Source organism: Heteronotia binoei, chromosome 20 (assembly GCF_032191835.1).
Source record: "Heteronotia binoei isolate CCM8104 ecotype False Entrance Well chromosome 20, APGP_CSIRO_Hbin_v1, whole genome shotgun sequence".
In the NCBI taxonomy this organism is placed as follows: Eukaryota; Metazoa; Chordata; class Lepidosauria; order Squamata; family Gekkonidae; genus Heteronotia; species Heteronotia binoei.
In genome coordinates this window covers 8,820,102-8,832,975 of record NC_083242.1, presented here as the reverse complement: position 1 = coordinate 8,832,975, position 12,874 = coordinate 8,820,102, and the positions used below count along the sequence as shown (strand labels likewise).

Below are 12,874 nucleotides of genomic sequence, written 5' to 3'. Positions count from 1 at the left end.
GCCTGTTGTGGGAGAGGAAGGTAAAAGAGATTGTGAACCGCTGTGAGACTCTGAAATTCGGAGTGGAGGGCAGAATATAAATCCAATGTCGTCTTATTATTAATTGTTTTAACTGTTGCCATGTAATTGTTTTTAAGCCAAACCTATGTAAGTTTTATATGTTGTAAGCCGCCCTGAGCCACCTCGGTGGGAAGGGCGGGATATAAATCAAAGTATAAATAAATAAATTATTATTATTACTACATTGTAATATATAATGAAATAATTATACAACTCACGGCCCGGTTGCTAACAGGCCACGGACCGGTACCGGTCCACAGCCCAGGGGTTGGGGACCCAGGTCTACAGGAAGTCTCTGAGACCTAATCTGACCTATACATGAACGGGTTCTGCATCACACACTGGCCAGATCATTCTTCGTCAGAGCGGGAGATTGCAGATTTAAGCTTTGTTTCAGGAGAAACGAGGAACACTCTACGGGCATACCGCGAGCAAGGAATCAGCCAGTTCTTATCTCTTTGTCTTCAGAGCCAATTTTCGAAGATGCTTTCTCTTTTATCTATCTACAGTTTGCTGCTTCATGTGGGGAATTGCTCTTCATTTCCAGTGCCTCAAATTGTCCCTTTGATTTCTCTTCTCACCTGCTGTCCCGATTGAGAGATAACGGAGAGAAGTTTCCCTCTTCAGAGCAATAGATACTAAACCAACTCTACAGCTGTTTTTTTTTTTTTTTTTTTAAATGGTGTTAAGAAATGTCAGCACTTTGGCAGTTTTCTTAGTCCCTGGATTTGTTTTCCGAGAAGTGCATTCTCTCCTGGAGAAAGTCCAGTATAATTTGCTGAAACTGGGACTGATTTTGCACTAACCTTGCTCTGCGGGCAGCTTCCCTTTTTCTCCGAATTTTGCACAAGCTGCTCCATACCGCCATTTTCCATCGGGGCAAAAAACAGGTTTACGTTGCTGCGCATCAAATCGGGGGTTGCCCCGATGAAAAATAGTTTCACGGAGCAGCTCGTGCAAAATCGCTAAGCTTGCTCCGGAGAAAAAGGAAAGTCGGCCATGGAGCAATGTTAGTGCAAAATCAGTCTGGGTCTTTTCTTCGTTGAATAATGATACTCATACACTTGGTCTCCCAAGATGGGAGGATATACGGCCGGGGCTGCGCGGACTGCACTGGCTGCCGATTGTATACCGGATCCAGTACAAAGTGCTGGTCATTACCTTTAAAGCCCTATATGGCCAAGGACCGACCTACCTGAGGGACCGTCTCTCCCCATATGAGCCCCAGAGAGCACTGAGGTCAGTGGGAAAAAGCAGACTGAATATCCCTGGGTCAAAAGAAGTCAAACTTCAAAGCACCCGCACTCGGGCCTTTTCCGCTGCGGCCCCACAATTCTGGAACCAGCTCCCAGAGGAGGTGCGGGCCCTGCGGAACTTAGATCAGTTCCGCAGGGCCTGCAAGACCGTCCTCTTCAAACAGGCATTTACCAATAACTGAATTAATGTTTACCGTTAGATTAATAATGTTTACCACCAGTGTTGATTTAGGAATGTTTTAATCATTGATTGTTTTAATGTGAATTTTAATGTGAATTTAATGTTTTATTATTGTATTGTTTACTTGAAGTGCTGTTAGCCGCCCTGAGCCTGCTTCGGCGGGGGAGGGCGGGATATAAATAAAATTTTACATTACATTACATTACATTTTGGAATTTAAAAGAGAAATTAGCAGGGTAATCTGAACTGAACTGCTTTAACAAACTTCTGTCATTGTTCAGATCTCACCAATAAAAAAAGTTCAGATAAATATCTTTCAATATACCTTCTTCATAAATTGAAAAGCTGATGGAAAGCATGACAAATGATGAGGGGTGTATATTCCTGCTGGCACCTCTGATGTTCTAAATGAATGCCTAAATTATTCTAGGAAGAGATCCAAGCTCAGACCTCTCTGCAAACAGCCTGCAGCAGTCGCAAAGGCAAATATAATATTAGAAGCTATTTTCAAAGCGATGGAGGAGATAATTTCCCTGCGATTCGTTCATCATAGGTTTAAAGCGGGCAGATCAAGCCGACATGTAACAAAAGAAACCAGAAAGATAATTAAGGAGAAAAACTAACAGCTGAACACACAAAGCTGCCTTAAACACAGTTGGACTGTTTGTCTATCAAAGTTGTCTTCTCTGATTTGCAGCCAGCTCTCCAGGTTCTGGAGCAGAGGTCTTTCTCACCACCTTATCCTCTTTTTCCATGGGGATGCTGGAAATCCAACTGAGACCTTCCACATTCCAAGAAGATGATCTGCCATGAAGGCACAGCCCCACCTCTGGCCCTGAGCTCCAAAGCCAAAAGTCCAGCCCCTACAAGGACATTTAACAAAACCTTAACATAAACCTTTTATATGGAGGAAAACAGAAAGAGACGTAACGAACCGTAGCAGTTTGCTGTTGCGCCGCTTTGAAAGTCCAGTTCTTCCAAAGGATATGGGCAACCAGAGATGAGGGGAAGGGGTGAAAACAAATCGCATCAAGATCCCCACAAATCAGGATCTGTGCTATACAGATTTTACATCCCCACATTCAAGCCTTATAAATTATAGCACTTGCTGAGTAAGTTTGAAATTGTTTTATCCCCAAATATCCCTCTTCTATGTACATGGGAATCTCTTCATCCTCCACCAGTGGTTTGTTTCATGACTGAAAAGTGATTTAAAAAAAAAACAAATCTGGTCTGAAATGTTAAGGATTGAAACTCTGAGTTGCTTTGCTGTAAACGGACAAGGCCTAGGTCAGTAGAAACCCAGTCCTGTGAATCTGTCCCTGGAGCCATTTGACAGAATGATTGACACGCAGGCACCACAGGGGAGAAAGAAGATCTGTCCTTCCACATTCCCCCATGCTCACCTCTTTCCTCTGTCCCCTGTGCAATTAGCGAGGTTGTCCTTCAGCCTCCTGTTAATTTTCCAGTTGCACTGTAAGCCTTCCTTTCCCCCCCTTGTCAGTGACCACTTATCAAGCTCAAAGTCTAATTACACTTATCTGTGCTGAAAATTGGCCATTATCGCTAGTTAAATTCCCACTAATTGTAAGAAATACTTCCTTAGCAAACTGCCGGATAATTTTTGCAGTTAATCTAGACTCGATAAGCTCCACTGCTCAGCTGCGTGTTGGATCTGGATTGGCAGTTGGTGGGGTGTTGTTGTTGTTTTTTTCCTTTTTAGAGTGCTGATAACAGCCTGTCTTTATGTTTGCATCCGTTCCAGGGGTGAGCAAAGTGGTGACTGTTGACATCAAGGGGAATTGGCAACACTGGCTGAAAATCCGAGATCTTACCAAGGGAATTACGTATTTGTTCCGCGTGCAGGCAAGGACCATCACCTACGGACCCGAACTGCAAGCCAACGTCACAGCGGGGCCAGCAGAGGGTAAGGGAGAGGCCACGAGGGACATGCCGAAAAGAGTCAGGGGAGGGGGGAAGCAGTCAATTGCATTAACCCAGAAGCAAAACAAAAGCGTTCAGAACGTATTTTCACACCCGAGGAAGAATTAAGTCGCAAGGCACGATTCCGGTAGCTTTCTTAACGGGCAGCAGGGACTGCCCAGGGGTCTCTGTGCAAGAAGCTGCTTCCCATCAGCTCATCGCTGTGGTTTGTGTGTCGAAAGAAATTAAGATTCTGCAGCAAGAAAGCCGAACTCTGTGACTGGTATATATTATGCAAACCGTAAGAATACGTTTGCCCTGACCCGGATAGGCTGGGCTAGTCTGATCCTGGCAGATCCCGGAAGCTAAGCAGGGTCAGCCCTGATTCATATTTGGATGGGAGACCACTGGGAGAATAGCAGGGTTGCTATGCTGAAGCAGGTAATGGCAAACCACCTCTTGTTAGGGAAACTGCTCTCAAAATGAGATTGGGGAATTAGATTGAGAGACAGTTAGCCCCAAAAAGGAATCTTTGTTATCAATTGTATACCAGGCTCAACCGTTCAGAGAGTCAATGCTCAATAAGAGACTCTAATTTAGTAAAAATCAATTGTAATTTATTTAGAATAATATTTCTTTCATACAAGGTAAAAATACAAAACACTCACACATTCACACAGGTCTAGGAAATATAGATAGATCAATAGGGGAACATATATGGATAAACAGACAGGGTAATATTTACCATCGTAGTCTTCCAGGAAGGTTTCCAATGGCGACTTAAGAGGACAGGGGAAATGGACCCAACACTGTGGCCAGAATTGGGGATGGATCTAGACAGCGGGTAATAGGGGTTGCTGAATAGAAAGCACACATGAGTGGAGTTGGGTCAGAGGTTAAATAGGCTTCCTCAGACCCTTGGGACTGGGAGGTCCAAGGGAGGAGAGATGGGAGGTTCAAGAGGGCTGGACATTCCTTACTGACACCTAATTGGATGCCTGCTTTGGCCAATGAACTTCACCTTAGTCCAGTGGACCTGGAAATTTCCAAGCTGCAATATTGCCTGGGTTGGCCCCAGGGTACTTAGGCTGGAGTGAGAATGGGAATGGCTGGGTACTTAAGTTTAAATGGGATTAACTAGGAGGGTGACAATAGGGAATAAAATACATGGCCTAGGTACCACCCGGTGTAGACAAAAGACTTGATGAAGACAGGAGATGTCCTTCCTCTTTTCTCATCTTCTGCTGGGCAAGAGTAATTGTTCTGGTATTGCTGAGCAATTAGGATCAACAGTTGAGCTATTAATCCATTCATGAGTTAATGGGTTGCTTGCAGGCTAGGGTGTGTACGTGTGACTTTCCCACTAAGGAGGAATGGAGTCTCTAGCCTGGCAGGGTGTGCTTGGACAAGCTTGATTGCCTTATGCAAAAGCTGAAGCAGATGCTTGAGATGGAATCAGGAAAGCAAGATGGATTCTGCTTGTTGTTAGCCTTAGATTCATGAAGGCAGGCTGGAAACATGGTGGCCTTGCTTCTTCCACGGCAGTGGCCAAGACTGGGCACACAAGGAGCAGCTGGAGCATGTCTTCAGAGACGTAGAATGCAAAGCTGAGGCTTATGGTATCCACATAAGCCAGAAACTGCAAGCAAAGTCCACTTCTTAGAGCAGAGGTGTGAGAGTCAAATCTCCAGGCACCCTGGCAACCATGCTGGTGATCATGATGTTCACATGTATGAAAAGTAGGGGGCTTTTCCTCACAGTTCCCCCCCTCAAGACCTATGTCACCATCTGGTGGCGAGGTCTTGCAATAACACAATGTCCATATCTGTAGTTGACAGGCGGCGAGTCCACGTAGCTTCAATTGTCTACCGGGGTGTACCGTCTATCTAAAAAGGTTGGAGCCACTATCTAAACTACTCAAAAATCAATTTGGAAAAATATTCCAATAGGCCAAAGGTTCCTTCCTTTGAATACTACGATGCAGGGATAACAGGCATTGGCAACATTGTAGGGCATACAGTATTAAAACACAGGGTTACAACCATTGAAATAAAAGTTGAGTACATAAAATCATTACTGCCATTTAAACCAGATAAATAACAAGAACTGATCTATAAAGCACACACAATCATGACAATAATTGATTAGAAAAACACAGGTACATTAGAATTCGTGGTTACAAGTGAATCCATATCTTAATCTTGAGTCTTCTTTTCTTCTTCTCCCCCCCTTGATAAGCTTCTTATACTGGGGTTTGAAGAGGATCTTCTTCCAGGTACCTATTGGGTATGTGAAAGTCCTAGTGGAGGGTGAACTAAAGAGTCTTCCCACCCCCCCTAGCACCCAGCGAAATCTGTCTTTATTGTTGCTAAAAGGGAGTCTTCCTGTAACCCAGCATGTAATTGGCAATGGTGCTTTTCTGCCTGTCTCACTGATGGTCCATAGAGCAACAGTGGGCTTTGAGGAAAGAACCAAAAAGGAACCAAAAACATTCACACATGACAACATGGGGGATGATTCTGTACCATTGTAGGGAGCAGTGAAAGCAGATCAAAAATGCATACATTCAACCATGAAGAAAGGAGTTTTAAAAAGCTATTAGTGAAGTGTCCTCCTGTCCAGAGTGTGGTGACCAGTGAGCTTTTACGTCACAAGCTTACATATGTCATGTTAGGGGCCTGCATTGGGCAGGTTTGCCTTATTACACTAAGCATTCAGGACTTCAGGAGGCTTTTTCCTTGTCAAGAAAGGAAAGTAACATACACAATTCAGAAAACATAACCCAAAATATTCTTTGTTGCAACATAAAACTTAAAATAAAACATTGTGCACAATCCAGGAAAATGACCATAGTTTGGGGCGTCCCCCATATGATGAAAATAGTTCCAAAAAGAAGAGACAAAAGAAAACTTTTGCTATAGCCTTGGAATATAATAAATTGTCAAAACAATATAAAACTTCAAAAACAAAAACTGAGGCCTCAATAGAACAATGCTAGCTAGCTTTACATGAGAGGGATCATACCCAAAATGGCAGGTGAGCTAGAGCAGAGAAATTAAAAACCTGGACATTAGTGAGCTGATCAGGTCCCACTACATCCAGTTTTTCTCTGGGCTAGTTCAGCTGAAACGATCTCACATGTGAGCACAGATTTCAACAAAAACTTAACAAAACAAGAATTCTGAAAAGCAACATAAGGGTTACACATACATAAAACAATTCTTAACAAGCTTATCAACAACTCTTAGAACTACTGAGCATGCATTAGACTTGATTTGCAGATCCAGATTCCCTGCACATCTATATTGAAAGAAAAGATGAGCAAACTTAACAAAACAGTTACAACATCCTAGAAATCAAATTATGGTTAATTCACCTTGACAGACACATTAAACAATTCATAAAAAGAGAAAAGATGTGGCAAGGCATCTGTAGTATCAAGAGAAAAATGCTGGGTTGTTGCAAGGACAAGTCACAAGAAAGACTTGAAGCATGAAAGCATATCCCTTTAAGAAGAAACCTTTTATGGAGTAAAAGGCAAAACTAGGATGATGGCACAATGCTCCAGGTTTAAGGCTTGTGCCAGAGAATGATTTTCCTCTGTGCATACACAGAGTGCAAAGAATGTGTTGCTGGAAGGCAACATCCTGTCAGGATACCAAGTAGACCAAAATTTGAGCATAATACAACAAGACTTGAATTGGGGAGCCTTGATAGGCTCAGCCAACTGGTTATAGATGCAAAAATAACACAAAAGAACATTTAGTAGCAAGAAGAAAATCATGATCAGAAATGGACCCTGAGGAATCTACATTAAGAATCTAACAGGTTATTGCTCATTTCCTTGAGAACATGGGAAAATAGAAAAGGGTTTTAACTCAGAAAAAGTCTAGTTCTAACAAGATATAGGTGGAGGCAGAACCATCCATTGGTCATTATATTGCTTAAGACCAAACAAAGATACTGAGCCCACAAGTTGGGGCCTCTTAAGAACATGTGGATACCTCTTTCCACAGGCAGACTGGATTAAACTAAAATTAAAACTCAAGCTTCACCAAATAGCTAAAAGGGAAGATTGATGATGCAAATGGCATTCAGAGAGAAAATGAAGATATCAATAGTTGAAGTACATTTGAGGAATCCAAATTTCTAATGGAGACCAAAAACCTTCAGGAATTCTGTCAAAACAAGAGTATTAATTCTTGAGGCTTGAGAGAGAAAAAGCACAGGGAGAGGGTAATTTTACCCCAAGGGAGTGTACAGATGTCCTGTACTTCTTGTAGGAACCAAAATTTGTGAGATAAAATTTTCTTAGCTCTAATGTTTAGCAAAGGGCCTATAGATTGCACAGCACTTTCCTTTTACTACAAAGCACTGGGAATGCCCAATAGACTTTGAGGAGCAATTTCCTAAAAGTGTTTCCCTTAAAATTAAAGCTACGAAATCTAAGTATAGGGGAGATTGGTACCAGTCACTAGAAAAATATTTTAAGACTTAAAAGGTGCAGCAAAAATAAATAACAGAAAGAAAGCTTCTAATCTAAGAGAACTCTTAGTATTAGGGCAGTTTACAGACAGGGGATTTTCTCTAGCAGAGAAGGACTGGCTGTAAGTAGAGCTTTGGGATGCCAGCTCCAGGCTGGAGATTCCTGAAATTTTGAATCAAATTTGAAAATCACAAGGCATGCAGTCCATTTCCTTGGACGCTCTTTTCCTCCAGAGGCACTAGCCTCAATGTACTGGGGAAAAGGCTATGATTTTGGGAGAGACCTCCAGGTCCCACCTGGAGCCTGGCAACCTTACAAAAACACAGTAGTATGCACATCTTCCACCCAGGTATTCTCTGGCTGGGAAGAGGCTGTCTCTGTGAGAGACTGCAATATAAAAAAAAGTTTGGTAATGAAAAACTTTTGAAATTATATCTTTTTAGACCCAAAATCAGAAGATGAGAATTCAAAATAGCACAAAAAAAAAAAATACCTCAACTGTATTTCCACCCCCCCTAGATGAAGAAGGCGGGGAGGGTTTTAACAGACAAACCAAAATTCCTTCCCTCTTGGGTAAAGTGAATGCTTAGCTTTAACAAAAGGCTAAAACAGACACAATGGATTTGGCCAGTACTCTCTTATCTGACCCTGATAAGTTTTTACAAAGAAAGGTGGAGGAGGAGAATAATGAGCTTTCTGCCTGGGTGGGGCTCAAAATTGTAACTCTTTTCCAGTTTCTTTGACTCAAGCTGAATTTGGCTGAGTTTATTTCAAGAGGGTCTGCAGGAGATTTGCCAATCAGTACTACATTGGTTGTTGCTGCTCCTGCAGCTGGAGGTTCTACTTTCTGTATTTTCAAATTTAAATGACAGACTTGCCCATTTGAGGTTAGCTGTCTTGTGTTGCTGTGACCTTTGAGAAGGAGAGGCAACACCTCTTATATTACAAACACTGAATTTGATCTCTTCTGAGGCTCTGCAAGAAAACTTTCCTAGCCAGCCATCCACTGGAAGATACTGGGACAAAAAGTTCTTTACAAGAATGGTGGCAAACAAACCTGTGGTTCCTCTTGCCACTGGCTAGTTATAGGTCTATAAGAAAATGAGGCTTTCTCTCAAAGACACTGAGTTGCTTGTACCTTAAGGAGACCTGAGATAAACAAAAATTTAACTTCTCAGGGCAATGCATTTAAAATTCTATTCCTTTGCCTTAGTTACTTATCAAATCTTTACTGCTACAGATCTCCATTGAGCAAGAGGGAGAACAATTAGCATTTCTTCCTGATGGCAGGAGTGCTGAGCATTTGCAATACTTTAGCCAGTTCTATTTGGGCCAATCTGCAGGCACTCTGTACAAGCTCAGAGGCTATACCATTTAAAATTCATAGAACTGAGGAAATAAATATTTTCTGACTTTATAAGCGAGAGAGAGAAAGATGAACTTGGGAGTTTCACAGATTTTCATTCAGCCAATTTGAAAGTTAAAACAGTTTCTTACATCTTGCTCTGAATGCTTTGAATTAACAAAAACTAGTTCAGTCTCTCTTTCTCAGGTACTTGATGCTGGCCTTTTTTTAAAGGGTTAAACTAAATACATACTACATCAAGCTCCCATTACCCTGCAGAGAAACTAACTGCAGGCTGGAACCCTTGCTGGGATTCCAGGAGATCTCCAGGCCTCACCTGGAGAAATGGCCTGGTCTAATTGTAGTCCAAGTCATTGCTTGTATGTTTTCTTATTTAGTCAAGGGAAAGGGTGCCCTTGTTACCTTTAAACCTAAATAAGGCCAGATCTCTCTGTTTTAAGAGACATTCAAATCTAGATGTTAGATTCTCCTTTGGGTGGGGGGAGGTTCAGAGACAAAGGAACCTTGCCTGCCCATGTGGGACTACCATTCTCTGGAGTTCCACAGAATTCTGGCTTTCAAATTCCCCAAATAGGATGAGATAAAGACAGTAAATTTCTAGCCAGAAGGGCTGAGACTTGCTCATGTAGGAGTGTCTGGAGCAAGTCCTTGCTAAAATGAATACCTTGTGCCATGATTGTGGAACTCTGCATAGGCTCAGAGACCACATTTCCTTCATGATTCTGGGGTAAGAGAACTGAAATAGGGACTGTTTTCTCATTTTCATGGGGGAAAGAAGTCTGGGGCTGCACAGCTGGGTTTGCCCCGCCATATTTCCTTTTGTCCTGCACTTCCAGAATTTCCAATCTCCTCTCTGTGGCCCTGCAAGACTCCAGGACATGTTGCAGGAGACTGGCAGTTTCCTTTTCTTTCCTACTAGCTTCTAACTTTTGCTGAAGTTCCTGGTTTTTCTCAGCAAGCTTTTGGATTTCTAAATCTTTTTCCTGAGTAGGATTTGTAAGTTTCCCTACCCTTTCCTTATTAGGGAAATCTTCCACAGCAGTAGCTTTGGGGAGGCTATCTCCATTTTCTGCAAACCCTGGGGCTTTGGGAACCGTGTGCCCTGGTGGCTTCATGGCATCTGAAAGGGCAGCAAGTAGCACATGTGTGGGCTGCTTATCAAACTGCCTCATGTCTGCTCCAGTGGCTCTAAGCTGGGACCAAGCTGCCATTCTGACTTTGTCTCGAGGAGTCCGCTGAGGCCAGGGTTGCCCAGAGGCTGACTGTGTCTGCCTAGGAGCATAAGCCTGCTTGTGAAGGGGAACCTTTGGGGCAAGCTGGGGATGGCAAGAAGAGCTGGAACCAAGGCCATTGTTTTGGAACTTCCAGTTCTGGCTCTCTTTTCCATGCCCACCCTGCTCTTGATTATATTGTGCCTGAGTGAGCTGTGTTTCTAAAACAGCAACTCTTTGTTCAGAGACTTGGGCATGCTTTAAAGCATTCTCCAGTCTCCATTTGACCTCATGGAGAGAGTGGGTTAAATTTGCTATCTCCTTCTCATGAGCACTTAATCTAGCTGTGTAGTCTTCATGAACTATTTCCCTTTTTGCATAGTCAGCTTTCATTCTACTCTCTCTTTCCATAAAATTGCCAACTCTGTCAAGATTAGCCTCTAGATCTTTCCAGGTGGTGTTTACCAGGGCTGTTATGCCATAGCACCTCAAGGTGGGTATATTGAGACCTCTGATCACATCGGATATGAAATTTTGATTCTCATAATCTGGTTCCCCATTGTCTTTGGGTAATACTACCTTAGCTGCTTCTGCTAGGAATTTCTTCCTTATTAGATAGCTCACTGGACGCTCATCATGACCTTGTAAGGTCTGATGGTAGAGATCTTTTATATCCTCTCCATCCCAGGTGGCAAATAGTACCTCAGCCATCCATTCTAAGATGGTGGCATTAGACAGGTTCAGGCGATACATTACATTTCTTACTTTGTCTAGTTCAGGGCCTGAGGCGCATAATCTCAGCACATGGTTTAATTCAGTTAAGGAGGCTTCTTTGTAGTGAATTCTAGCGCTGGCCATCCACAACACTGAGGTGTCTATGTTATAGGGGCCAAGGAAGCTGGCAGCCATTTTAATGTCCTCTGCTCCCCAAGATCTGGTTTCCTTCACTACTTTTACAGATTCAGCTCCATTCTGTTTTCTGGCTGTGGTCTTTTTAGCGACCACAGGACGGACTGGGGCTGGCTGTTCTGCTCTGAACTTCCCAACTGCCTCGTCCTCACTCTCTTCGTCTGAGGAGAAGTCACAGAGAGCAGAGGCCGACACAGTTGCTATCAATGTCTTTTTAATCTCTAATTTCTTTTTTAAAGCTGCTATTTTTCTTTGGCACAAATCATGGTTGGCTGCTTCTCTAGCCTTTCGGTTTTTCTCTGAAATGTACTCTATGACACTCTGTAATTTATTATTTTGGGCTTTAGTTTGCTCCATCTCTTTTTCCAATGTGGCTACCTGCATTTGGGCCTTTTTCAGAGCGGACATGGTGTCTTGATGCACTAAGTTTAAGGTGTGTTTCTCTGCCTTAATCTCCTCTATGGTTCGACTTGCATGTTGCCAGTCGAGGTCCAAGCAATTGTTTTCCGCCGCCAGTCTATTTACCTCTGCAGCGTGTCTCCTGCACAATTCTGCTTTCTCTGCCTCATGGTTTTGCCAAATTGTATCTATCTCTGCTGCATGGGACTGGAGTAAGAGTTCCTTTTCCGCTGTATGCTTTTGGGATTCCTGCTCCAGCACCGCCGCATGGCTCTGGAGCATGGATTCCCTTTCAGCAGTTTGCTTCTGGAATTCCCGCTCCAGCACCGCCGCATGGTTCTGGAGTATGGATTCCCTTTCAGCAGTCTGCTTTTGGAACTCCTTCTCCAGCACCTCTGCGTGCTTCTTAAGAATTGTCTCCAATTCTTGTTCTTTCTTCTCTGCCTGCACTTCATACTGCTTTATTTCCTGATCTCTCTGCGTAAGCTGCTCCCTGAGTTGTTTAATCAGGGCGGAGCTATCCCGCAGGGCTTCAAACAAACCCCATGTGGCAAAAAGGTCTCTCTTGCCAGTGCTAATCGTTGTGTTGCTACAGTTCTCCTCAAATATATCTCTAAAGGACTGAAGGGGATCAGAGCCTTGGTTAAAGATTCCCTTGTTCCAGGGGTTGTCCCCTTTCTTTATTAACCATTTCTCCAACTTGGGGAGTTCTCCCTTTTTGGCAAAGATTTCCATAGCTTACAATTTAGTTCCTTTCAAAGTTCTAACTTTACTTGCAGGGCTGGTTTTCCTGCACTGTTAGGTGCCTAACCACAGGCCACCAAAATTAACTGATGCAGGGGCTTTCCCTAGCCCTTTTCCTGCTTATTGGGGAGCAAAGAACTTGCAGGACACGTCTGTGTGCCTCACAAGTAAAGGAGGGAGTTGCAGGACCTTCCTTAGTTCTCTGCAACACTAACAAATGTTTGTGGCATGGGCTTATGGCCTTGCACACATTGTTGAGCTCCTCAGGAGGGGCTTTTCTCTAGCCTCTGCCTCCAAACAAATCAAAAGTTTTAAAAGTCTCAGAGCCTGAGCTTTTCC

At 43.1% G+C, this 12,874-nt stretch overlaps 1 protein-coding gene across 1 annotated transcript in view; it reads left to right on the top strand.

Moving 5' to 3' along the window:
• SDK1 (sidekick cell adhesion molecule 1) overlaps positions 1-12,874 on the top strand; it is a 936,924-nt gene that overhangs the window by 877,149 nt on the left and 46,901 nt on the right. Inside the window, exon 41 of the mRNA XM_060260466.1 lies at positions 3,263-3,424. Within this exon, the coding sequence (XP_060116449.1) occupies positions 3,263-3,424 (162 nt within the window). The remainder of the gene's footprint in view (positions 1-3,262; positions 3,425-12,874) is intronic.